The sequence below is a fragment of the Peromyscus maniculatus genome, chromosome 6 (assembly GCF_049852395.1).
Source record: "Peromyscus maniculatus bairdii isolate BWxNUB_F1_BW_parent chromosome 6, HU_Pman_BW_mat_3.1, whole genome shotgun sequence".
NCBI classification, from domain to species: domain Eukaryota; kingdom Metazoa; phylum Chordata; class Mammalia; order Rodentia; family Cricetidae; genus Peromyscus; species Peromyscus maniculatus.
The window spans coordinates 77,175,020-77,202,435 of NC_134857.1; the positions used below are offsets into that span (position 1 = coordinate 77,175,020).

The 27,416-nt window shown below is 50.4% G+C and overlaps 2 protein-coding genes across 8 annotated transcripts in view; both read right to left on the bottom strand.

The window, feature by feature from the left end:
• Positions 1-968: 968 nt before the first annotated feature.
• Bcl9 (BCL9 transcription coactivator) lies at positions 969-14,295 on the bottom strand. 3 transcript variants are annotated; one of them, XM_016001160.3, is made up of 7 exons: positions 14,155-14,295; positions 13,166-13,260; positions 11,173-11,362; positions 10,291-10,390; positions 5,860-8,098; positions 4,448-4,708; positions 969-3,305 (listed from the first exon to the last, which is right to left on the bottom strand). In XM_016001160.3, exons 1-7 carry the CDS (start codon positions 14,205-14,207, stop codon positions 2,188-2,190), a joined length of 4,056 nt encoding a protein of 1,351 aa, XP_015856646.1. In that variant the 5' UTR covers positions 14,208-14,295; the 3' UTR covers positions 969-2,187. The 3 variants fall into 3 exon arrangements, with proteins under 3 accessions (XP_015856646.1, XP_015856645.1, XP_006982663.1); XM_016001159.3 differs by having other exon boundaries at positions 969-3,269; positions 12,944-13,260; XM_006982601.4 differs by having other exon boundaries at positions 12,944-13,260.
• Positions 14,234-27,416, bottom strand: part of LOC143273918 (uncharacterized) — a 73,367-nt gene continuing 60,184 nt past the window's right edge. Inside the window, exons 1-4 of one of the 5 annotated variants that reach the window (XM_076574629.1) lie at positions 26,818-27,107; positions 22,503-22,637; positions 20,434-20,515; positions 14,234-14,467 (exon numbers count right to left, since the gene is read on the bottom strand). In XM_076574629.1, the coding sequence (XP_076430744.1) occupies positions 14,234-14,455 (222 nt within the window). In that variant the 5' untranslated portion in view covers positions 14,456-14,467; positions 20,434-20,515; positions 22,503-22,637; positions 26,818-27,107. Of the gene's footprint in view, positions 14,468-20,433; positions 20,516-22,502; positions 25,934-26,046; positions 26,236-26,817; positions 27,108-27,416 lie in introns of those variants that run through there. The other 4 variants (XM_076574628.1, XM_076574630.1, XM_076574627.1 and 1 more) reach the window with 4 other exon arrangements.

Genomic DNA, 27,416 nt, shown 5'->3' on the forward strand with positions numbered 1-27,416 from the left:
TGAGTTCAAGGCCAGCCTGGTCTACAGAGCGAGATCCAGGACAGGCACCAAAACTACACAGAGAAACCCTGTCTCAAAAAAAACCCCAAAACCCAAAGGAAAGCACATGCTGAGGAGACTGGCAGTGTGGATTCCCCAAGGTCCACATCCTTTTTGTTGTTTGGGGCTCCAGTGTTACTGAGCGGACAGACGCTGGAGCTGAAGACGAAGCGCTTTCAGAAGCTCTTGTCAGAGAGAGCAGCCTTCACCGCCAACCGAGTGTGAAACACCAGCGAAGTCTAATTTGTACAGGTCTGGCGGCAGCTAACTCCGCACCTGCTGTTCCTGGCTCAGCTTCTCTCACCTAAGAACATGCACACACAGACGCCCACTCACTGCGCTCCAAGTGCTTACAACTCGAAAGAAACACACACACACCAGAACAAAATCAACTGCACAGGAATCTAAGAGTGAGCTCCAAGTGCACCTTGCAGGATACACCCTGACGTTCCAGGCCCGTGTGGCGGGAAGTGGAGTGTGCATAAACTGAGTGTGGTCAGCTGGATGGAGAGGAGGGTGGGCAGAAGGGACCGCGCCATCTTGTGGACAGTCAAAACACAGGATGTGTAGGTGTGGTGATATTTTACCCCAGAGAGATCCAGGGAGGGCTCAGCGCTTATTTAATAACTAAAGATGTACCTTGGCCTTCCTAACTGATCTACACCGGTTTGCTGGCTCTCACCCAGGACCCTAGTGAGGACCAGTTCTCGCTCTAGAGGGAAAGGTCAGCTGTGAGGCCAGGGTCGCTCTTCGGCTCTGACTGGATTTCCTGAGAACAGAACAGGTGAAAACCTCCCCAAGGAATGGTCACTGACAGCAAGGTCCTCTTCCCCATCTCTACCGCTGACTCCAACAGGAGGACTCCGGTCATACAGCAACCAATACGTCTCATACTAAAGGAACAGGAATCCAAATGCACAAAAAAGCAGTTCCGTTTTGTAAGAAACAATATATTTATTTTTCTGACACCACAGCTCTGGCAAGTGGTTTTGTACCAAATTTAATGAAGATTACACAGAACGTTTCACGCATGGGAAGAGGGAGGAAAGGGAAGGAACACAAAATTGAAAACAAAAACAGAATCCTGGATAGCTTTTAGCATTGGTTCCATTCCCACATTAATAAAATTCACTTGGGAATTCCTAAGAAAAGGAGAACGAGAAACAAGGTGGGCGGAAGAGCACAGCGGGGAGGGGGAGGCTGAGGGGAGAGAGGCGGAGGGCATCAAGGAGGGCATCGGAGGCAGAGGCCAGGCCTCCCTGGAGTGTCCCCCCAGAGAGCCCGGGTATTGCAGCTGCCAAGGGCAGAGGGGGGGGCGGGGAGCTGAGGGTCACCAGCAGGGTCACAGGGAAGGAAACACACTTAACCAAGGAACTGAGGAGTGGAGAGGCGGGGAGAGAACCGTGAGGGTGGGTATGTATACCGGGAGAGGAGAGGCAGGGAACTGAAGAACAGAGGACCCAAGCATCAGTATTTTTAAAAAGAAAATGCCCCCCTCCCCCCACCCCGCGCTGAACGTAGTTCCTTTTTTTGTGCTTTTCATGAATACTCTGCTCTGAGGTCGTAGTTTGGTTTTTCTATACACTGGAGTTGAGAGAAAATAGTCCAAGGTCTGGAGATGGATTTTCCATCTGAAGTAAACAGCCCAGCACTCCTGTTCTCCTCTGCCCCAAAGACTCAAGTCTCTGCTAAAATCCCTTTTACAATATAGTACAGTACACACACACACACACACACACACACACACACACACACACCCAAAAAATAAAGCCCAAATCAAAAGTCAAGAACAGAAAAGAATTCCGGGAGAAGCCAGTCCGAAGACGTAAACACACACGAGAATGGAGCAACACACGACTGATGGCATTTCTCCAACACGGCTACAGACTCCCCAAAGCAGGTGCCATCACGGGATCCCCAAGTCCACAAAAATAATTTTTAAAAAATAAATCTTAAAAAAAACACACCTGTTGATTAAATGAATAATTTGTTTTCCGGTAAATCCATACATTCTCGGTTCCCTCTCCCCCAAAGCAGCCCCGGGTCGCTCTTCTCCTATTGCGTGACCAACAGTGAGGACTTCTGAACTCCATCAGAGCAGCTCACAGGACCTGGAATCTCATGTCGACAACATCCAATCGTAGCAGCTTAAAACATCATGTTTCCTGGGTTGCCAGGGCCTTGGCTAAATCCACCCATGCCCACGTCAGCAGCCATGCCCCGAGGCCTCATCTGTGGTGGGATCATGATGTTCTGTTGGGGTCCCATCATGCCTTGCATGGACATCATCATGCCTGGAGAACCCACAGGCCCTGGGTGGGTATAAAGCCCAGCGGGCCCCCGATCCTTGCCAGGAATCATGCCCACAGCAGCAGCTGGATTGGTCATCAGGGTAGCTTGGCCGGGCATTGTAGATTGTGCTGGTGACATCATCCGGTGATGAGGTCCCATCATGCCTTGCTGGAGAAAGGCAGGTGGTCTCATTGGGTTGTGGCCTGGCATGGATGGAGATGTACCAAGAGGAATGTCTGGAGTTCCTACTGGCCCGGGGCCTCCCATGGCAGGTAATGCTAGTCCCATTCTAGGGGCTTGGTCGCTCATCATCCCCTGCATGTGTGAAAACCCAGGTCCAGGACCCTGTGGCTGTTTTCGGCCTGGGACTTCCCCTCGAGGGAAATACTGCAGTGTCTGGCTGGGCTTCTCTGAGGGGATAATGCGGGAGAGATCAAACTCAGGTATTCCGGTGGCTCCGGGTCGGATTACCTCCTGCAGATCTGGGTCTGTAAACACCGAAGGCATGCTGTTCCCCAGGACAGTGAAGGAGTCAGGAGCCCCTGGACCTCCAGGCTTGCAAAGTGCTGCGTCTGCTGTACTTTGGGGCAGGTTGCTGGGGCGACCGAGCGGGCCTTCTCCTGGGAATCCTATCCCTCCTGGGAAGTTGCCTTGTCCCCCAGTGGGGCCATTGTGAGGAAATGGAACCTGCTGAGGAGGAGACTGTACTGGAGGGAAGCCCTGGGGGAAGCCCATCCGTCCTTGAGGTACCATTGGAGGCTCCTGGGACCCATGCCCCATGATAGGATTGTGTGACATCAAGCCAGGCCCCATTGGGACCCCATGAGGAGGTATGCTGGGTCCCATGGCATTAGGAGAGGGCATCTGATTGGAGTGAGAAAGTGGCTGGGTCATTCCCATCGGGCTGAGGGTTGGCATCGGAACCACGGGATTTGGACCTGAAATTCGAGGATTCTGTGTATTAATGCCCATTCCTAGAAAAATAAAGATACCAAAGGAATCAACTCAACCAAAAGCAACTCACAAAAATTGTAACAAAACAATTATTAACAAAACATTAACAAAACAATTATTATGTACCAAATGTACATTGTGCCAAGAAAATACAGAATCCCTGTCACCAAAAGTTGGTAACACACTTGGAGCACGCGGACCAGCAGCACTGGGGACCAGGCCACACGTGGTCCAGTCTTTAACTGTGCGTTAAGACAGCATGGAAGACGTGCTCTCTGAAAAGGTTAACTTTCAAAGGAGCGTGGTCTTCTTCACTGGAGCCGGTTCACACAGAAGGACAGAGTCTGTCTGGGAGGGTCAAGTGCAGGCCGTTTCGGAGAAAGGACTCACCAGTCTCTAAGTTCAAGTAACGCAAATATCAAGAAGGAAACCAAACAGGTCTTTTTTTTCCAGTCGGAATTTAGTATTATTTTGTATTGCCATAAAGAGGGTATTTGAGCGCCAGGTTATAAACCTCTAGTAAACAGTAACTTACGGACAAGGAACAGTGCTGCAGACTCAGGGGACGTAAGGAAGGATTTGTTCGCTAGGGAACGAAAACCAAGTCTGGTGGTGGGGAGGCTGCGAGAGTCAGAGCGCGTCCTAACCCGAACCATTACGATTACCATGAACCAACAGCGGGCCTAACAGTCAGGATGAAGGCGGAGCCAGATACTCATGGCTAGAAAGTCATGGCTTCCCTGCTGCTCAGAGGCACCCTTGCAGGTCACTTCCTGTTAGCGAGGCTGGCAGGAGTGCACACGGGAGGGAGAACATACAGAACGTGAGGAAAGGACCCGGGAGCTGAAGCTGCCTTCCCAGAAAAACAGCCTGGGAACTTGGAGATGGAAGGAAGAGGCTCTGTGGTACTGCTGCCGAACCCAAACCAAAGTGCACCCCCCACAAGATCACCACTACAACAGGCCGCACCCACCTTTCCTTCTGACAAGGACCACACTGACCCAGCAGCACCCCTCTCGTCAAGGCACGGCAGTTTTACAGAAATTGAGAGGGTGGACTTTTCCACTTGTTAAACTTCCATCTGTGTGGGCGCTCAGCTGCTGGGTCAACACTTGACGAAGCTGCCGCTTTACCTAGGACCAGCTCCAGCTCTATGTCTTACCTGGCAGATTATTCATTGATGGCAAGTTGGGTGAACGGGCTGGAGGGGAGTCATCATCAGAGCTGGCCACGGTCTTGATGGCATCGTGGTATAAGGGGGTGGAACTGGGCATTGCAAACTTGGACATTCTCGACATCATAATCGAGAGCGGGTTCTGGGAAAGGGTTGGCTCCGGAGGCATGGTGTAAGGTGTGCTGGAGGGAAGACTTCCTGGGATGTTCACAGAGGCAGGCTGGCTGGCTGTAGGAGGTGGGGGCCCACCTAAGAGAACAAAGCAAAATAAGGCAAACGTAGGCATGGAATTAGATGCTTCTTGAAGGGTGCTGGGTGCTACGGCTAGGACCCAGCAAGGCTGGAAACAAGACCGATGACCAGGGCAGTGTTATTAGGACAGGAATCATCAGTCTTCCAGTCAAGCTCTGTGTACAGAGGGGGACCACAGTGTGATGGAGAGGTAGGTGATGGATCAGCAGATGTGAAGACAGACATGCCAGCAATGTGCTAGAAATATTAGTTAAAGCTTGGGGGAAAGACACCTTCAGACAGCTGTTTCATGAAGGATGGGAAACAAGTAGAGCTCTTTCCCTGGCCAATCATAATTTAGAATTTGACTCAGGTATTTGCATGCCTAGAAGACAGGCTTGTGCTCTAACCTCAGGTACTAACCCCAGCCCTCTGCACGGACTCTTACTAATTTTCACGACAACCGCGTCTGAGGTGGCTGGCTGTTCCACCCGACTGCGCTAGTGAACTGTTACCCCATGGAGAGATATTTGAGCTTTCTAGGGTCAATCGCCTGCCTTACTCTGATTCTAGTGTTTCTCAAGTGGAGATGGCACCAGCCTAGTAGTTAACACCCCAGGGCTACTTCCCTGACCGCCTCGGACCCATTTAGAAAACATCCTCATCAGCCAGAGCCTCTCCTCGGAAGAAAACACCGTAACAAGCTGCAGCTGATGTGACTGCAGCAGGTCACCGAGGAGCTGTGCCGTCTCTGCAGCTGATACATACTCACAGGACCCCCTAGGCCTTAGAGCAGCGCCCCTCACTCTGGTTGGGCTTATATTCCCTCTTTTGACTGGACAGCAACCCCCTGAAGTGAGCGGTTGCGGCACTGGAGGCAGCCACATTTAACCACTGTTAACCTTCCATTTCACCATCATGTCCTCAGGCGAAAATGCCCATTATTCAGGGAACTAACAAGGGTACTGTTTTCATGCCTCTCAACGGCCCCTCACACACTCTGCCAGGAACGGACGGACGGACACTTGTGAATAACTCTATGAAGTATTGACAATCATGCACCTTGCAACCAATTTTGACTATACCATGAAGACCTAAGTTTTCTTAAAACACAAACTCGGGGTTCTAGCAACCTCTAGCTACAAGGGTGAGGATGTAAGCACACTCACCTGACTCTACACTTCCCAGCATGGCTGGGGAGGCCATGGTGAGGGGCGTTTTATGGTTTGGAGGGATCCCAGGACTCTGGAGGGGAGGTTTGGGAGAGGAGGTCCATCCAGGTGATGGGGCAGGAAGTGATGGAGACTTGAGGTGAACAGGCGAAGCAGCAGCAGACCCCAACACAGGAGGGGACTTAATGGAGGCGGCAGCAGCTGGGCCTGCCAGCATGCCTGCCAGCTGTGATGGGGTCTGAGGGGACTTGAGGTTCCCCGAGGGCGAGCCCAGCATCGGGGACTGGACTTGGTGCATTGTAGGAGATTTCAGGGGGTTAATGCCTGGAGAATGCACCTGGCTGCCCGCCACAGATATATCCAAAGGCTTCCGCCCCAGACCACGCTGAACTGCAGGAGCTGTGTTGAGGCTAGAGGGGTTGCTGGAAGGGTTGAGAGGTAGTGGTGGCAGATGACTGAGCCGGCTGTTAGTCCTTTGGTCGGGCCCAATTGGTTCTCTGAGATTCCGCAAGCCACTGTTGCCGCCTGGACCCTGAGACATGGGAAGGAATGGCCTGGGGCCCACACCATACTCCTGCTGAGGGTGCTCACCAAATGGCAGGGGCACCATTTTCTGCTGGGCAGGCAGCATGTCTGAGCTACCAGGGCGTAATTTCATCATATCCTCAGGGCCTGCCCCAGTCTCTCTCATCTTCTGAGGTATCATCTGAGAGCTGGATCCCATGTTGACGTTCAGACTGACATCTCCCTTCATCCCACCAGGAACCATCCCAAACTCAAGTTCCCGACCAGGGCCTATCTGTGGAGGCATTCCTTTTGGAAAGTCACCCCTGGAAGGGCTCAGAGGACCCTCGACTGGTATCCGAGGGAAAATGGGGTTACTTCCTGGCTCCATGTGGCGCTGGGAGCCTGGAATCATCCTGTTCATTTCCATGCCGGGCCTGATGCCCTCCATGCTCATCCCTGGGGGGAGAGCCAGCTGCTTCTCTGCCAGTTGCTGTTGAAACATCTCTTCAGACAAGCCCTGGGGGTTTGGGAACCGTTCCCCTCGGCCGGGACCACTGAAGACACCCTGGGCAGGAGGGAAATTTCGGCCATCTGGGATTTTTGGCACATCGTCTGGCCAACTGACTCCAGAAAGACCTGGTCTGGATGCCGGGTTGGGCACATTGGGCCCCTCCATTTCAGAATTTATCATTCCTGCAAACCCAGGAAGGCGCATCTGACTGCCTGGCATGGAGGGGTGGGGAGCCATGCCCCTCGGGGGCAGAGAATGTGCGACGTTGATACCGTCAGGAAACGGCTCTGCCCCGGGTGCCCAGCCTTCACTGGGGGCCATCTGGTACGGAGGGGGAGGCCCTCGGACCACTCCCCGGGGCCCGTGCTGATGGACCATCATGTCCTGGAGCGAGCACTGCTGGACAGCCACCTGCTCCTGCTTCCTCCTCTTCTCTTCGTAGAACTCCTGCTGCAGCTTCAGCCACGCTATCTGCTCGGGAGTCACGTGGTCCAGGTGGTCGGGGCCAAGGGGCCCAGGCTGGGAGTTCAGAGAGGGCGGAACCATTTCATCCGGAGAAAAGGGCACATCTCTCGGTCCTTGAGGGACAAATGGAGCTCCCACATCTGTCCGGGGCCCAGGTCCCTTACCTAGGCTCTGGGACTGAGACATCATGGCCTGCATCGGCCCCTCTGGTTTTTTCTGAGGTCCATCTAAAACCCCAGTGTTCGGCTGGGGACCCCCCGTTTGTCCTGCCGTGAATTCTTTCTCGTCAGGGAAAAGCATGCGCTGGATATCTCTCAGCGTCTGTAAGGAGCGTTCCCGGTGCTCCAGCTGCTCCTGAGACAGGCCGTCAGGGTTCTCTCCCAGCGTCGGGGGCTCACCACTGGACACTGGCGGCGGTGGGGGGGCTTTGGGATCTGCTGAAGAGCTGTTGCTCCCCTGGGAGACAGGGGTCACCGCTCGATTGTTGGGTGTCGAGTTTGGCCCAGTACCGTCCGGGGGCAGTGGAGTGGAGCTGGCAGGGCTGCCCCCGGAAGGAATCAGTTTACTTTCCACCCCGGGACTGTCTCGGTCCAGGGGACGCGGGGCTGCAGCAGGCTTAGGTGCTGGTGCCTGAGTGGGCGGAGTCGGCTGCAGTCTGGCATTCTGGGAAGAGTTCTGGTCCTGGCTGGCGGGAGCTGGAGGCTGCTGTGGGAGAGGTTTTGGATCATTCCGAAGGGTGGGTATCTGTGTGTTCTGAAGACAAATAAGATGCTTTGTATTACATAGTGGTGAACTGAGCAGAAGGGCAATTACAGAGATAAGATATAAAAGTTGTGTCCCAATAACATAAATCCAGATTGATACTGCCTTTCAAACTGTCCATGGATAACCCATTTTTGGACATGGAAACATGTTTGTTTGTTTGTGTTTTTCTCCTTCTTAAACCTTATGCTAAATAGCACCCTCTTTCCCTCCCTGAAAATTAGGCTTCAATAACTTCACACATGCGCCAGGCAAGAGCTACTTTACTGAATACCTCCGAGTATCTATTTTGAGGAACAAGTTTGAGATCCCACGTCTATCATGTGCTTTTGACTTAGGGAAAGATTCGTTTCTCGGTATGTAGGTGGTTATGTCCAACACCTTTTCCCTTTTCCCTGGTTATACAGACTTCTCAATATCAACCAAAAGGTCTGATGTTTCCAACTGAAAGAGAAACTAAGTCACTTGTGGCTTTGTGCTCAATGAGCCAGAGCAGTGGGGGGGGCTGCTGCTCCATGTCAACGTCTCCTTGGGCAGAGTGACAACCAGCTTACTTCCTCCTGGAGTTTCCACGGGCCTGGTGTCTCTGGTTTCAGTTTGTGATCACTGATTCCATATTTGATAAGAGTTTATATACTGGCTGGAGTAAGATAATCTGCAGGCAGGAAGTGTCTGTAGAGAAACCTGAGACTATCTAGCACACAGTGTCTCTGGATCTGTTTTTTCCAATCAACAAGGCTGCCCCATTTAACAGGTCGGATGACTGCTTATCATTTATTAAGGACCACTGCTACACTACATCCTAGATAAAAGCATGCTCACTGACAACATGGACACTCTGTTTGGAAGATGTCCATTTTCTCGCTCTCAACTGAGCTGGAATGTTTGTCTGTGTGTAAATGTGTGCATGAATCTTCATGTGTAGCTATGCATATGCAGTCTGCTTCATACATAAATGCATATTTACAAGTGCCTATGGTGTGTTTGCTTGTGATCTGCATATGTACGTCTCTGAATTATCAAAAGCATGTTCCGTGTCTGATTCCTCGGTGGAAGTCACCTTTGCTTAGCTGCTAGTTCAAGTTTGGTTTTGCTGCCAGTTTGGATGAGTCTGCTGCAGGTGGGCACCGATTTCATAAAACAACCACAGCAGAGGAGACCATTCAGTCTTTCCCAGTCCCCTCCTCAACTCCTATTCCAATGTCATTTTAGTATGAGCGAAGGTGGAGGTGACAGCTGTATTAGGACCTGTCATTAAGTCAGTAAAGCAGTGGACTGCACTGCAACATTCCCAGTGCACTGCAGGACCAGGGATTTTTACCCATCCCCCACCACGAAACAGCAGAGGGGCATGCGGAGTGTGGGGTTCCTTTTCTGAGCTTAGGAAAGCCCAGGTGCTGCTGTCTCCTGGAGATGGAGTCCTCTTTGATACACAAACTAGACAAGATGCTATCTATTTTTACCTTGAATTATAACTGATCACTTATTGTCAGTCAACTTTTTTTTCATGTCTACGACTCACCCCAGGACTGGACCTGATGCTCTCTGAAAGCAGGGACTGCTCTAGAACTCTGAAATCTCAACCTGACACCAGGATCTGGTACACGACCTGTGGGCTTTGATTTCACGTGGAACCATATATGATTACAAGAAACATCGCATACTTTTTCTCTAATGTAGTTTATACTGGGTGCTTAAGATCCAGGCAGGAAACAGACTTACTGTAATTTTGAAAATATGAAGCAATTAAAAAGCAGCTGGCTCAGGGGTTAAGAGTACTTCTTGTTCTTGGAAAGGACCTGGGTTTGATTCCGAGCATCCACATGGAGGTTCTCCACCTCCTCAGGTACCAAGCAGGCACGTGGTTCACAGACATACATGCCGGCAAACATTCATACACACAAAATATTTAAAAAAACAAAAACACTCAATGGGCCTTGATTTGAAACAAATAAGAATCATTTGGAGAGTCACCAGACTCTGCTTAGGGTGTCATTAGGTTGAGCTGTCTCTGTCTACCGTGTTCTTCAGCCTCTTCTGGTAGAAGAGACTAGTCGGATGGTAAGCCTAAGATCCCACCCTTAACACCCAGAACGCTGCTTGCGCCATCGATTAATTTAGCATCATCTCTTTTCAGGCACCGCAGAACCTTGATGCCATTCTTCCAACCGTAAACAACATACCAGCGGGGCTGTGCTCCTCTCTGTCTTGCTGTTGGAGATGTTCTGGATATGGAAAGAGACGATCGTTTCGACCTGGCCCTTCAGCACAGCTTCTGCAGCCCTGCAGGGACACAAGAGACAACGGACTAGCACCTGCTTCTGTTCCGGGAGCTGTGTTCCTAGACATGCTAACCCTGGTCTGGGCTTCCAAGGCTCTGGATGGCGTCTGCAGAACCACGAGGAATGTTGAACGTGAAGAAATCAAAGGAAACACACTTCATTATTTATGCTTATCATTTACCATCAAATATCTGAAGTCAGAAGCGGCCACGAGCGAACTGCCACAGAGGCACTTCAGTGAACAAAAAAGAACAACAAAAAAAAGAACAATAAAAAAACTAAGAAGCTGAAGATCTTCGATTCAGTCCAATCCACTTAGGTGTTCTACAGAAAATCCTCATTCAAACACCAACTAGGAAGGGCCAACATGGAACCCCAAAAACCCAGAGAGAGCATAGGACTGTGAAGATCCACGCTGTACCTTGTGAGAGGAGGAGGCAGGTGAAATGTGTAAAAGTATTCTTGATAAGTAAATGAAGACTGACTGCTTCATCAACCACTTGGGACTGTTCACAGGAGCTACTTTTGCTGAATTCAGAGAGTGTTCTCCTTAGATTTTTCTTATTATTCTAGCATAGACATTTACTGCTTGTGGAATTTTTTTTTTTAAACACACAAATCGCAGAAAAGTGTACATTGTACACTCAACCCATGTTTCACATAACCCCATTCTCTCTCAGCACAGCCGAGAAAGCAAGGTTAGCACAGAGCAGCAGAATAAGAACTCTGGTCTCTCAACACACACAAGGCATGCTCAACACTAACATACAGCCACCAACTTACTTATTTGCCATCTCAGTAGAAAACACATACACCACTTTGGCTGGAGTCTTCTGAGCAGGTATGGGTTCTGGGGCAGTAGTTTGGCCATGAGAGGGGGTGGAAGACCTGGGGGCTGTCGCAGTTGATGGAGTCATGGAGTGTGGTGTGTGCTGGGAATCCTGGGACTTGATGTGGTCTGCAGAATTACATTCTAAACGAACGAAAGACTCGCTGTCATAGAGAGAATCAACTGCCCCGCCCCCAGCCTTCCCATCAGTCTTTATAGCATCACAACATAAATGCACCTGGAAAACTTCAAGAGCAAGCTCCTTGCTAAGACAGAACATCTCTTCTACTCCAGTATCTCAAATACGTTTTTCCCTAAACGACTCAATCTATAGACTCCTCCCATCCTCTCTTTTGTCTATAGTGTACGTACTAATATGTCTATAGTGTGCACAGTAGCATGTCTGTAGTACACATCTTACTAGCCTTTGTCTATAGTACACATATTAGCCTATGTACTAGCATGAATATAGTGTACATATTAGCATGTTTGTAGCACACATATTAACATATATCTATAGTTCACATATTAGCATGTCTACAGCACACATATTAGCATATATCTATAGTGCACATATTAGCATGTCTACAGTACACATATTAGCATGTCTATAGTACACATAGTAGCATGTCTACAGTACACATATTAGCATGTCTATAGTGCACATAGTAGCATATGTCTGTAGCACACATACCAGCATAAATGCTCTTCCTTCCTGACAACCTTTCTGAAACTTCTTAGACATGACAGGATGCCCCTGTTAATCCAACTCATAGTCCCCTTCTGGTATTTTGGCATTTATCACATTCATACAGATGGTCTAACAACTGGTTTCTAGGTGCAGTCAAATTCTTAAGGATGACAACTGTCTGTCCTGCTGACTGCACCCCCAGTGACGGGCGAGTGCTGGGATTTGTAACAGGACCCCGAGAACACTTCAGGAAGGAAGGAGAAAGGGAAGAGAGGGAGGCAGGGAGCAACTACTCAGGTTTTCACTTTCATTTGGGGCTGGGGAAATCTCACTTTCACTTCTTAAATAGTAACTTCCCATTCTGGCCTCCTCCTAAGATCTTTTTTTTTTTTTTTTTTTTTTAATTTAATTTTATTTTTTATTTTAAGTTTTACTGTAGGAAGGAAAAAGCCTAAAGCCCCACACCAATACCGTTTCCTGGCTCATTACACTGTGGTGCCTGCCAAACTTCTACCACATCTGGTAGCCACTCATTCCTGCCACACTGAAATCAGCTGTGACAGCTCTGGACTAGCGCCAGGGCCATTAAGGCTTCCCCTTGTGTCTATGAGTCTGGCAAAGTGGCAACCAGCAAACACAAAACCCAAGTCTAGAGTGGAGGATTTCTCCAAGAGGAGGGCATGCCAGAGAACCTGCTCCAGTGGGCCACAGGCAGAACGGCAGCTACCAGCTTGACTGAAGGACCAGGTCACACGGGCCAGAAATATGCTTATGAACACGGCCCAGGACCGTAAAACATCTGACCAAACCGCATGCACCTTCAAGAGCAAGAAAGCCTCAGCGAGGTGTTCTAGACTCTTCTTTAATGAGGAGAAAAATGCAAAGCAATGGTCTCTCCTAAGGGTGACGGTTCCTGAATCTGCCACCTCCTCTCCCACTTGAGTGACAGCAGCCTCTGGCCTCTAGGAAATGTCAGAAGCCTTCCCCAGGGAACAGCTACTTCCCTCTGAGTCTCACAGAGCTTATAGACATACCTTTAATGTCAGAGTCATCGTTTGGAGTCCCAGGGTCTCTCTGATCAAAGGAGTCGGCGGAAACACTTCGCTCCCTTTTCCCCTTGCCCTTGGCACCATTTCCAGCCCCATTCTTCAGCCCCATGCTCCCACCTGGGCCAGGGAGGGCTTTAGGGGTATGGCCCCCACTCTTGGAGTCACAGGGGGATGGCTGGGATTGGCTGGCTGAGCCCCCCGGTTTACCCTGATTGGAGAATTTGGGATCCAGCTGGGGGTTTCCAGATGGGGACATCACTGTAGGGGGACGGACCATCACCTCCTGCTTTGACTTAGGGCTACTAAAAGAGACAAATAATAAAGAGGTCAGAGAGCAGATACGGTCGGCACAAACCAGTGTTTCCCTAATGGGTTAAGGAGACCCTGCATGCTAAATAACCACCCCACACTGCACCTTGCCCACGCCACTCTGGCCCCCATCCTGGAGCTATCCACAGATCAAACAGAATGGCCTCCAGGGCTCAGGAACACTAGAGTCACATGGGGACCTATCTCTAGGGCTTCTGTCAATAAAGGACAACCGTTTCTATGTACATAGAAAAGTGACTCTCACTCTAAGACTAGCTCAGAGTAAACAAACAGACATCGTTAAGATCAAAATACTACCACCCCCAGGCTGACGACGAGGAACAGCTGTAATGAAAGCCTAGCTCCCCTGCTAGAACAAGCAAGCAGGCCCAGGAGGGCAGAAGGAAAACCCGTGGGTGTCACCAGGTCAGGGAAGTCCTCCAGCATCCAGACCCTTCCCCGCAGCAGCACAGCACCAAAGAAGGGTGAGCCAACCACCGCCCCCAGGGAAGACGGAAAACATCCTTTTAGATAAGAGCCTGCGAACTAAGAGACACAGCAGAGGCTCTGGGTGGGCTAGTTCTAAGACCTCATCACTCTGCCTCAGTTTCCTCAGATGGTGCTGGCTGGACTTTAAGGTCCTTGTGGCTGTGCTTTGCAAGGGGTGGGGAAGCGGTAAAGGTGGGAGACGCGGGGATGGTGGCTGAGAGAGCAACCCGGAGAAATGGCAGCCTCGGGGCTGGCTAGCAGCTGTTAGTACGCCATTACATTGCCTCTTTCTTTCCACTTGGGACTATTCTGCTTCTCACCCCACACTGATCCACCGAGAGGTGTGTGTGGTGTCCATGTGCCACCCCTGAGAGATGCAGCGAGGCACAGGCCCTTACCTCTGTGTGTTTCCTGATGGAGAGCTCCTCACTTTAGGGTTACTGGAATGCATTGATTGAAATCCTGAGCTTTCGGTCACTAATTGGGACGGGCTCCCCGAGTTCCTCTCGGGCTACAGCAGAAGTAGCTGCTGGGAGCAGAGGCCGCTGCCCACTGCCTGCCTGGTACGTCCCTTAGTGCTGGCTGCCGCTTCGCCTTTTTCCTCTTTGTTTTTCTCTGCTGTGGAAGTGGGTCCTTCCTCCCTGAAGTTCCAGCATCCTCTGGGTGTGTGCCTCCTGCTGCCAAAGGAAAATCTCGCATCTCCAGGGCACACTACAGGAAAGAAAAGACCACACAAGGAAAAAGGTGAGAGAAAGACAAAGACCGAACAAGCCTTTCGACAGGATCAACACGACGAGAGACATCTGGGCTGTGCTGCAGCTCCCACTGGATCAAGGGGAAGGGGGACAGCCATGTCACAGCCACCAGCTCTCGTGCTCAAGCAACTGGAGGGAGGGGACCAAGAATTTCTGATCAGCACACGGGGCTCCCATCCAAGCAGCCTTTGTCTGAAGGACAGAAAAGGATTTCATTTTTAGCCATTTATTCTCCCTTGTGTTTATTTCTGAATATAAAAGTCTCAATGGGTTTGGGTTGTCTTCCTCCTCCTCCTCCTCCTCCTCCTCCTCCTCCTCCTCCTCCTCCTCCTCCAAATCATGCTTTGAAATCATGCCTTCAAACCAGAGGGCGCTGACCTCTGGTGTTTGGGCTGTGGTGGCCAACAATGGAAGAGATGTATAACAAACCCACCCCAACTTCAAACCACATAGCAAATTATCGATGCTTTTACTCAGCGGGCTTGAGGGTGACGGGCACTGAAGGAGACACTTCTGGAAACAAACATTAAGCTAATACCAATACTATCAGTTCTGCCCCCGATTTCCATGATCCTTCTATTAAATTATGCAGACTTTGTACCTGTGTTCTCACCTCAGTGACAGGGACATGGGCAAGCATGGCAATGAGCCACAGGTTTGAAGGCAAAAGAGCACCTTTGAAGGCTAAGGTATTTTTTGAGCCAATTTGCAAGGCTAATTTGAAGCGGAAAGGTCAACACAATATTCCCAAACCGAGCTATGGAACAAATGAAGAAGCCCTTTATTCAGGGAAGCCCAGACAGTGGGGGAGGGAACCATGGTATACACTCTACGTCACGGGTCCCCCCAGAGTTCCACAAGCATCTTTTTGTAACCCCCGTGACCTGCTCTTCCCTCTCCTCTACAGGCTGCTCTCCTGCTGACCAAGTGTGGGGCTGAAGGAGGGAGTGTCCGGTGAAGGATTAGCGGCCATAGAAGTCAAAGGAGCTAGAGACAGCTCAGGGGTTACACCTTACACGGATTTTGAGATTCTCAGAGACCTGACTAAAGTCAGGAGGTGCCTTAGTTATAATTAAGTCATGGTGGTATGGTAACACCAAGTGCACAATCCCTTCAGTTAGGCATTTCCAATAGTCCCAACTATTTTACCTGGGCCAGTGAGGAAAATGTATGACGTTTTGAGTACAGACACGAATCTTTTCCGGTTTTAGTAAGGAGGCAGGAAGGAGAACTAGGAAAGATACTCTGGAGTGGCTCTATGTTGGCCTCAAGAAGCAGAATTCTAAAGACCACGTTGATCTTAATTACATTTAAGGTCGTATTCCTATCCCCTAATACCTTCTTTTTTCTTTTACAGTTTAAACCATAGGATGGACTACGGCTGTCAAATGTGATGAGTTAAGATCATAAACCATTTTTTACATCCTTTTTCAAAAATCGTAACTATCGGTAAAGTAGAAGCAGCAAGTGAATCCTGGGCGGGCAAGGCCGAAGGAAAGGAAAGCAGTTATCAGCTCTCTAACCCGAGTGTAACTTCGGGTGCTTCCTGTCTGCATCACACTCCAGTGCTCAGCCCCCGGCACTGACAATGCTTTGTGTAGATCTCCTCCCTGTGAAGACTGTGTTCTTTGCAGACGAGAACCTTCTTGTAAGTTCTCTGGTTTCTCTGTACTACTCAGCATGGTGTTCCAAGGATAGAGTTTGGGTCCTCTGTGACTTTGCAGCTCCTCAGAAAATATAAATAAGCACCTGGCCTTTGTGCTGCGCATTTCTTCCCAAGAAATGCAAAATACATCACAAATAGCAAATTGCCTCATTAATCCGCCAGGCATTTATGATGAGCTGGTAGCAAAGATTATTTCTAATAATGATGCCATGAACATAAAACATTTTTATTCTCAAAGTACTTCTACATACAATTTCTAACTCTCACAATTTGCCCGACCTTGATCGACAGGTATTTTCTACCCGAATGAACCAGAGCTCACAGGCACAAATGGCTTCTCTAGCCAATCAGTGCTCTCAGACCCCAGCTCTCCTTTCTGAAGCACTTCCCTTAACCTTAGTTTGTGGATGGACAGACAGAACAGGGTTGAAAGGAACACGAGGCCTCATGGAAGGGTTGAGAATGGAGTCTAGGCGTCTAATTCCTAACCGAAGAAGAGAGGCGTTCAAAGACGTCATGCCTAGCTTTAGCCTGCCTCTGAGAGTACAAACCCTGAGCAAAGCCCATCAAATGTCTTAGGACAGCCACAAAGAACGAGACTCTCCAACAGGTGACGGACTGGAAGGGATCTTGCACAGAATCCTCACACCCTGAGACAGACTTCCCTCTAAAAGGAAGACTCCTCAGGTCTACTTCCATGCTTCTCCCTCCTCTTCTTCAGAAACCCGACATTTTTTGTTTACTAAGCCCCAGGCATTGTTCTAAGCACTTCATACACGTACCAGCTCATTCACAGCAACCCCACAAGACGGCTATTACTACCCTATCTCAACAATGAAGACTCGCTGTTCGCTCCATTAGTGGTGGAGCTGGTGTCTGACCCACGCCGCTGGGGTGGGTGTTCTTCCCACTGCAGTGCCGTGTGCAGGCAAGGGGAGTCAGTCCGTCACAGCGCTTCACCAACTCGCTCTGACTAGGACCGCTCTGCAGCCAGCTCACCGCTCCTTCTGCGGGTTCCACCTCATATGCTCTCCATATGCTGTCTACCTTCTATCGTCCTCTCCCCTTAGCCCTAGTTTGTGGGTTACTGTTTTGTTTGTTTGTTTGTTTCGCTTTAATATAGTGTCTCACTCTGTCGCTCTGGTTGGCCTAGAACTTGCAGGAATCTTCCTGCCCCATGGCCTGAGTGCTGGGATCCCTGTCTGTGGTTCCTGCCCCCACGGCCTGAGTGCTGGGATCCCTGTCTGTGGCTCCTGCCCCCACGGCCTGAGTGCTGGGATCCCTGTCTATGGCTTCTGCCCCCATGGCCTGAGTGCTGGGATCCCTGTCTATGGCTTCTGCCCCCATGGCCTGAGTGCTGGGATCCCTGTCTATGGCTTCTGCCCCCATGGCCTGAGTGCTGGGATCCCTGTCTGTGGTTCCTGCCCCCATGGCCTGAGTGCTGGGATCCCTGTCTGTGGTTCCTGCCCCCATGGCCTGAGTGCTGGGATCCCTGTGGCTCCTGCCCCCATGGCCTGAGTGCTGGGATCCCTGTGGCTCCTGCCCCTATGGCCTGAGTGCTGGGATCCCTGTGGCTCCTGCCCCCATGGCCTGAGTGCTGGGATCCCTGTCTATGGTTCCTGCCCCCATGGCCTGAGTGCTGGGATCCCTGTTTGTGGCTCCTGCCCCCATGGCCTGAGTGCTGGGATCCCTGTTTGTGGCTCCTGCCCCCATGGCCTGAGTGCTGGGATTCCTCCCTGTCTGTGGCTCCCGCCCCCACGGCCTGAGTGCTGGGATCCCTGTCTATGGCTCCTGCCCCCATGGCCTGAGTGCTGGGATCCTTGTCTGTGGCTCCCGCCCCCACGGCCTGAGTGCTGGGATTCCTCCCTGTTTGTGGCTCCTGCCCCTACGGCCTGAGTGCTGGGATCCCTGTCTGTGGCTCCTGCCCCCATGGCCTGAGTGCTGTGATTCTTGTCTGTGGTCTTGGCTAGTACTTAATAGGAAGAAGACATTTTACCAAGTATGACATCACAATCACTAAACCTGCAAATCTCTTTCCCAGTACTACTCATCCCTTTTTGCTTTATTATATTCAAAACAAATAACACAACCCAACTACTTTTCCTCAAAGCTCAGTCCACCAACAGGTGGTCTGGCTCATGCCTAGGGTCACTCTGCCTGCTGAGGGCTCTTATTCTGTTCTCTGGCCATCCCTTCTACTTCCCATGTCCATCAGATATTGCCAATTACCATTCAAACCCACTGTAGTATCCTTCCAACGCGCCCCCCCAAAAAAAAGAAGGGCCAGTGAGATGGAAGGAGAGAACCAACTCGCAACTCCCAAGGGTTGTCCACAGATGAGCCATGGCACACACGCAGCTACATGTAGCCACACACAGACCAGAGAGAAAATGTACAAAAATAAATAAAGCACACCCAACACCAATCTAGTCTTCTCCCCTTAGAGTCAAGTTTCTCTATGAACGTGACATGAGACACAATGTTCTCTTGCCATTTACCGCTCACCATATGGAATTAACTTCCATCTCCAGATCACAGGACCACTGTTTCTGTGGGGGTCATCCCGGCCACTGGTCTGACACCTCACTCCATCATCTATCAGGCATGTACACGGTTGCTGTAAATGTGGCCCAATACAAAAACGAAAACCTTACTGAAAACGTGACATGACTTTCTTTGTTCAATCGGAAACCCCTCCACTCTGGTTCTCAAGCTCGGACTCTACAGACGATGCCACCGTCAACCTGACGCCACAGGCTGGACACCCCAGCTCGTTCCGTGAGCAATTCCTTCCTTCTCGAAGCTGCACCCAGCTCGTTCCGTGAGCAATTCCTTCCTTCTCGAAGCTGCACTTTCTCTCGCTCTCTCCGGCTACTCCTCCTATGTAGCGTCCCCGGAGGCCCTTCTCAACCAGCTCTAAGGCGCCGAGTCCCACAGGACTCTGTGCTGGGTTCTCTTCTCTCCTTCAGTGAGCTCTCCTGCCGTGCCAACAGCTCCCAGACTCACTCAGCTGGCTCGGCCTGGACTCTGCAAGCACCACGGCTACTTGACGCTTCCCCGGACGTCTCAAAACCGACAGCAACGAACACGAATTATCCACCTCCGTTTAGTCTTCCTTCCAAAACTATTTCCCTTCTGGTTTCCTCATCTCTCTTCCATTCACCTCACATGAAGTCACAGGTTAAACATTTCTTTTTCCGAGAAGGACCCCTGAAACAGTGGTTATCAACATCTGGGTCATGACTCCTTAGGGGCAGTCAATGACCTTTTCACAGGGGTCACCTAAGACCACCAGAAAACACAGATATTTACATTATGTTTTATAACAGTAGCAAAATTAGTTAGAAAGTAGCAAAATAATTTTATGGTTGTGGGGGGTCAACACAACACAAGGAACTGTATTAAAGGGGTCGAGAACCACTGCCTTAAAACCACCCTTGGGTTTGCCGCACAGAATTCCCTCCATGTTCCCTAATTGTAGAGGTCATTATGTGATCACCGTGAAACAGTCATCTTTCCCACCAGACTATAAGCTCCATGAAGGTCGGGACCAAGACTGACATTCCTCATCCTTCCATTCCTACCACTTACTATGACGCTCAGAGTATTAGGTATTGGTTCAAAAACTACTATTAGAGAAAAGGAAATGAATATGTCCAAGAGGTATTACCACAGCAGAATTCTTTTTTTATTTTTATTATTTATTTTTATTTTTGAGAATGGGGTATTACTATGTAGCTCTGGCTGGCCTGAAACTCTCTATTATATAGAATATAGTCTGAACTCAGAGAGATCAACCTGCCTCTGCCTCCCCAGTGCTGGGAATAAATTCGTGAGCCACCACATCCAGTCCTCACTGCACGATTCTTAACGATAGCTAAGACACCGAATCTATCTAAGCAGCTCTCAATGGCCGAATAGATTCGAAAACGATGAGGAACCCCTCTTCCCCACTGGGACTATTTGGCCTTAACAAACATTGTAACCCTGTTATATATAACACAGATGAATTTGGAGGACATATAAAATAAGCCAGGCGCAGGAAGGCAAATACTATATGATTTCACACACATTTAACAAGTTGAACTCAGAAATAGGTAAGGGAAACGCAGTTGCCAGAGATGAGGGGGAGGGAGGACAGAGCTGAATGATAGAAGGAAAAAACATCAACTATTGAGAGAAAGCTAAAGGTTTTTACAAAGATCACATTCCCAAGCCAGGCACACGTTTTCACGCTACCAGCCAAGGGTACTCACCCAAACCCCAAGGGTCACGACACTGCAGAGTTCATCCTGGGGGTGAGGAGTCGGGAGTCCCTTCCTCAAAGGTGACCCTCACCTAGAAGAGAATCAAGTGGGTGAGCGTTCCTAAATAGACCTGAAAACGTCAACGGTATCGATGTGACAGTCGTGGAATAACAAGAGAAAAACAAGCTTCCCATTTCCTCTAGGATTTCAAAGAGGAGGGCGCCATCTCCCATGTAAACAGAAGCGACTTCCGACTGTCTAGGATGTATGTAGAACTGGTAGATAGTTCAAGGCCCTTGCGGCTTTCTTTCCTTCCCGACTACACATTCTGTTTCCAGTGGCTGGAGTGATACCGAGTGCAGATAAAATCAACTTTTCTCCTTTGAAATTTCCAGGCATTTCATGGAAGAAAAAGAAAGCTCACGTTTTCTGCTTCTACCACTTCCCACCAGTATAGAGATTACAGGTTAACCGCGAAGTGCGCCGAGACAACACGCCAAGGGTGCTTCTCAAGTTACCATCTGAGGGTCACTTGTAGCTACTCTCTCTGCACACCCGCAACTCTGTGTGGCAAAGGCTGGCAAGAAAATGGATCTCCAAACTTCGGTAGGAGCTTAGGACTGAACCAACTCGCTTTCATTCAATGCCTACTGTGTGTGTGTGTGTGTGTGTGCAAAGTGATATGCCGACCTGGAAAGCTGGCTACGTGAACGATTTCCAACGTCAACCTCGGCAGCTGAGAATGATAACGCTTTACCAAAAATGTGTAGTTTAAAGAAATTACACTTATTTATCTATTTGGGACATGTGTGCATGGGCCACGGGTGGAGGTGCAAGGAAAAGGTGTGGGAATCAGTCCTCGCCTTCCACCATAGGGGTTCTGGTCTTGTTGCTTCAACTCAAACTATCCGACTTGGCACAGGTGTCTTCCTGGCTGAACCACCTCACTGCAGAAGCCACAGTGTTCTGACGGCAAGGGGAGCAGAGTTCCAGCAGGCTGTAGAGCCAAATTATTTAGGGATCTCTGAAAGTGCACGCTACGGGATTAGCAAAGTTCCAAGTCAACTCACAAATTAATCCGACTGAGCTCAGAATCAAAATTCCAACCTCAATTCTCCCCATGACGCTTTCCCACTGCCCCTGCTCTGCAAAGTCGAGTTTATTAGAACTATGTCATGTTTAACAAATTTCATTTCTATGCTATGACCACTACTCCATAAAAGGCGTGGTGTCATGCTTAGAACGTGGAACTGAAGGCCTTAGGATTCCATTCCTAGCTCATTCTCAACTTCTGGCTGCCAACAACACAACAGCTTCTTCTAGCACACAAAAGGGAGAGCCGATCTCTCTCCAGCACGGAGAGAGAGCCAAATGGTTCAGTGGGCACACGCAGAAAACCTCAGTTCACACGAGACAGTATCGTGTCTTTTAGTACTCATGGGGCATAATGCATCTACTGTCCTCCAGTGGCTACTAACGTTTAAGAAAACAGAAATTCTTATCAAGTTAAAGAATTCTGACAAAATTCAAGTGTTCAAAGTCAATTCTAACTATCATCCTTAAGAATAATGGCCACCTATATCCCTTTTCTGTGAAATTTTCTTCGATTGTCAGCTCCCCATACATGTCACCCAGGACCCCTGGAACTCTACTCCCTCCATTTAACACTTTGAAAACAGTTATCACTGCTATGGTTAGACAGGGAACTCCCCGAGGACAGTGTCAATCATCATCTCAACACCTGGTACCCAGCCAAAGACCAACAACGGAGGGCTGATGGACGTATTACAGTGAGCTTGCCACTCCTAGCTCATAGTCACGCAAACCCAAGGGGACATGATAAATACTATGTCTCACTGTCTGCCTTGCTCCTCGGCTTTCCGAGGTGAGTCAAGCAAAAGGCCCCAGATCACCCAGGGCAATGGCATCTGTAGTTTTGACTTGCATCTGACTTGATGACTTTCATTTTGCGAAACTTCTAGAATAGATAGCAGTCCAGTTTTACATTACAAGAAACCCCAGAGAGACAAAAAATCCAACATATTCACAGAAGTTCCAGTGTATGATGAGGTTTTTACCTTTCAAGTTGTCCGCTCTGCCCTGTCTTCTACATTGGGGCAGGGAGGGATGGACAGAGGAGGAGAACTGTCACCCCACCACACAGGAGTGTTTAGGTCAAAGCCAAGTGACACCAGTTAGTCCCACATGCAGTCCTACGATAAGAAGGAAGGAAAAGTTCATTTCAAATTCACACGGATTCCAAGGAAAACTACCCATTCCCCAGCGGGCCGAGGCCAAATGGACACCTGGAAGAAGAAATGGTAAGAATGCAATGGGGCAAGAAGGCAAACTCAACAAAACTTTAGACCCAAGTCAGAGAAAGGGACTGCCAATCTACCCCACAGGGGAACTACCTGTGCTAATGGCAGCCAGGGAACGTGGAAAAGGAAAATCTACCAGGCACAAAAGCGTCCTTTCAATTCTTGTTTCTAACCTTTTCGACAACCAAGAATGGCCATTACAGACTGCAAAATGGTCTCTGGCTTTTCATGTGGTCTCTATGTCCCTGTTCTTAACACGATGGAGATACTCAAAAATATCACAAAACCCAAAATATAAGCAGCCTTAAGCTAACTTTCAAAAATCACGAGCTTAAAAAAAAAAAAAAATCAGAATCAGTTGGTCTAGGGTAGTTCTTAACTCCACCATTCATGGCTCCCGAGGAGTCTGTCCACAGACCTGGGACAGGAGAGTGGCTTGGAGTCTTCAGGGGATAGATAACACAGATCATCATTTTGACTAATCTCTAAGTAATGAAGTTAGCACAGCCTTCAGCAGTGGGTGTAAGATTAGCAATGCTGTGACTGTGCCACCAACAGTAAGTACCACCGCACATTTTTCACGTCACATTAGTTGTTGAAGATACGTTGACATAATGACACATACTTTTCCCTTATCACTACTCAAAATCACAGTCTCATTAGACATTATTCAGTATGTTACAAAGCAGCAGACACATTACCATATCACCTCGAACATTTTGACAACTCATTTTGTACTTCTATGTGTTTTATTTCATGCATTTAAGAAACATTCTCAGGTGGGACCCTATATCACTCGAGTGCCAGGGTACTGGGATACAGAAACACTAAGAAGCCTACTCTCTCTCTCATCCTATTCCTGAGGGCACAGAGGGAAGGCATTTTACCCACACTATCTCATGGCTGAAGAGGCCTAGCCAAGAAACCAAGGAATATGCCTTAGGCCACAACACAAGGCTCCTGTAGCCCAGTCCAACCCCAGAGCATCTACTTTCTCACTCGGCATGCTGACTTTCGCTCCCACATTTACAAGTACCATCAAAAGTACTGTCTTGCCACTGCACACTAAAAGGAGGTATTCTCTTTCAAAATTAATATAAAACCCTAAATTCACACAACCGACCAAAACATCCCCTTTTGTTCTTTGATTAAACATATTACCATAATTACACAAAAATTGAATTTGGTCTGTTAGTGAGACAGTTAAAAATAGGATAAAAAAAAAACAAAAAAACTTGTGCTACATAATCTCTCATCCAGAGGTGTTCAAAGAACTTTTCGGACAGGCATTAACTTGCTAGGCTGAAAGGTAGCTCCGCGTGGTTAGAGAGGCAGCATCACCATTGCCACAGGCAGGAAAGCAAGAAAACCAGAGATCTGTTCAAAGTTGAAAGTCAGTCAACCAGAGAGCTAACATCTTGATCCCTAGTTCAAGGATTTTTACCACGGTACCAGGTCACCGCGATCCAATATTCAGCCAGTTAACAATGTTCGTGAAAGCTCTGGGTCTCTCCCCTACACACTGTAGAGCATTTTTCTTTGGTTTACAGCAGCAGACATTTCTGAAGGTCAAGGGGAAATAACCCATAGGAAAAAAAAAATTCCAATGCATATAAGTCCTTTTTTGCGTGTCTTGGTTAACTAGAATCCAGAACAAAACATTCCTTTTGCTCAAGAACCAGTTCCATGGTACGCGCCTCTATAAATAGAAAGCTATACAGACTTTCTGCTTCCATCTTCAGGCCAATGACTTTCCTATCCATCTATCATATATTTTGAAACTATTATACTCAGCACATTGATTACAAAGACTTTCATGGCTCAATACCAAACCTCTAGGTCACAAAACTCTCAAGTGCCATACATACACCTCCACATTTCTTCTACTTATCCAAACCCACCGTTAATGGAGCCCTCATTCCTCAAAGCATGTCTGTAACACCTGACTAACAGACCCTCTTGTTACTCCATCTCTATCCACAGAAGAAAGAGGACTTTGTTACTGGTCCCCAGGACTCTCAGAGCTGCACACAAAAATTTCTTCAATGCTAAACTTCCCGATGGCTATCGTCCAGTCAAAAACTTTCAAATCAACAAGACAACCATACTGAACAATCTCCAGTCACAGGTTCCACACACTGTTTTACCCTCCCACACCGCTTGGTTCCACTTCTCAACTATTTTACTTACCCTTGTTACCTGCTATTAACTAAGTCAGCACTCTGTGTTCCTACACAAGAGCCCAAACCTCTGTCACCCCAACAAGCATTTAATTCCATAATACATCAAATGCTAACAAATACTACATCAGACTGACTTTTTACACGGCCACTCCATCATTTTCCCACTGAAGTCACTGCCAGGGGTTGACTTGTGTTTGCCTTAACTAAAGTCTAACTTTGCATCAATTGCATTCTGCCTTGGAGACTTCCTCCACAGACACATATTTTCGTCCATTTCTCTACCCTGTGGTAATGACTTTATTAAGTCCCCACCCGACTCCAAGTTTAGCCTCGGAATCACTCTTAACACTTACAAGAACGCTCTTCCTCACCTCCCACAGCAGACCAAAGCTCTTGGAGGACAGAATCCAAGACTTCTTTCTTATCCTTGGCAACCTTAACATAAGGTCCCCAGCAATACTATTACGGGCCTTGTCCTTCCTTCCCTCTGGACTAACAACCAACTCCTAGGGTATCCCCATTTCACCAAGCTCACCCAACACTTACCAGTGACATCTTAATAGTCTTTGCAACTTTCAAAGGCCAGCCAGCGTCTAGGGCTCCACTCTGAAAATCACTGGTGTGTTCTACGACCCCCACAATGACTCAGTGACCTAGACATGGCCAACTCACCTGCTGGAACCCTTTACAACTCAGACATTCCTCTAGGCTTTCACCTCCCCCAACCCCTCAACAAGTCACTGGCTTGCGGAGTCCCTTTTACCCCTACGCATCTCCGGGGTCTTACAGACCCCACCACACTCAACCAGAAACCCCTAATTTCGCGCTCCTTCTCCTTTCCATCGCCCCTCCATCCCAGGACCCCCGAGACGGTCTTCTCGCCTCAGGTAACCTCTCCCAAGCACAGCTTTGGGACGCAACCTCTAAAACCCCGAGAGATGCCCCGGGTTCTCTCCCACAGCTCCCGGAGGCTCCCCTGCCTCCCCCAACAGGTTCCTCCAGACTCAACTCGCCAAGCCAGCGCCCCGACCCCCCGGAGGCCGCCCCGGCCACACGCGCACGCGGACCCGGCCCCCGCCGCGCCGGCCCGCCCCTCCCCCCTCCCCGGGGCCACTTACCGGGGGCCGGAGCCGGGGAGGGGGCGGGCGCGGGCGGGGGCTGCGGTCCCGGGCTGCTCTCAGCCCCGGGGGGCCGGGGCCGGGGCCAGCGGCAGCGGCGGCGCAGCGTCTCCCCCAGGCGGCGGCGGTGGCGGCGGCGGCACCGTCCCACTCCCGCAGGCACACATAGGCTCCATTGTCCGCCGGCGCCTCCCCCTTTCCGGCTCCCCCCTCCCGGGCCCGCCCCTTCCCCCTCCCCTCGGCCCTCCCCCCCCCCACCCCGAGCCGCACCGCGCCACGAAAGGTACCGCGGGCCCCGCCTCGGACGCGAGCGGAGGCGCGCCCCTCCCCCGGCCCGCCCGGCGGGGAATGGGGCCCTGGCCCCGCCGCCGCCGCCGCCAGGGCCCGCCCCCTCCGGGGGGGGGGAATGGCAACCCGTCCCCCTCCCCGAAGGCGCTCGATGGTACCAGCCCGCCGCGGCCTCCACCGCCCCCCTCCCCGGCCTGGCCCGAGAGAAGCCGCCCTCGCCCCGCCCACCCGGAGCCCCGCCCCGGCGCTACACGAGGGCCCGCCCTGTCGGCACCGCCTCCTGCTTTGCATAACCCCGCCCCGCCCCGCCCCGCCCCGCCCCAGCTAGTCACCGGGTCCCCCCGCGGTGACGCCCACTCCCCCGCTTTAAAGCCGCAGAACCCTCTTTCTCAACTACAAGATCCTCCCGCAGGACCCGCGGGGCCGGCGGTGCGGCGGGGAGGCTCCCTTCCTTCCCTCGCCCTCCTCCCGACGCTCACTCACCCGGGCTCCCCACGGCCTCCCGCAGTCCCGGGAGCCACCCGAGGGGACGAGAAAAGGCGCGGAAGGGGGAAGGGCAGAGTGGGATTTGGCCATCTTTGACAGAAACTAATTGGAGCCGCCGCAGGAACCGGTCTTCGCTCCCTCTCTCCCGCCGCTCCGGTCCGGGCCTAGTCCCCGGTCTTCCTGCCACCTCCTCACGCCACCTCTGTGCTGCGATTCCGCCCTGGCTCCACCAGCCCTCCCAGCCGCCGCTCGGTGGCTCTCCCTTGGCCAGGGCAGGCTTTCTTCCCTCTGGAGGGCAGGGCCCCCTCGGCTTGCACTCTCCTCCTGCTGGGCAGAGCAGACTCTCTGGGGTCCTGCAGGCGCAGTGGCTAGTGCAAGGTCTCCTTCACACCTCGGGCCCTGCCCCGCCCCGCCCCGCCTGGCCACCACGACCTAGGGTCCCCAGAGGGCAGGCACCTCCTGGCCCTGGCCCCCAGCTTTTCTCCCACCCACAGGATTACTCCCTTCACGTTTCCGAAGAGCTTTGTTGCAGAGAATTCGAAGCCGGTACGCTCAGCACTATCCCCAGTGAAGTGAGTGTGAGCTCATTAGATGAC

Coding starts and splice junctions, on each gene's coding strand:
- Bcl9 (XM_006982601.4), bottom strand. CDS start 14,207: ATGCATTCCAGTAACCCTAAAGTGAGGAGCTCTCCATCAGGAAACACA. Junction 10,391..11,172: donor TCTACTGAGATGGCAAATAA/GTAAGTTGGTGG, acceptor GTGTCCCTGCAG/GGCTGCAGAAGCTGTGCTGA. Junction 4,709..5,859: donor GCTGGGAAGTGTAGAGTCAG/GTGAGTGTGCTT, acceptor TTGTTCTCTTAG/GTGGGCCCCCACCTCCTACA.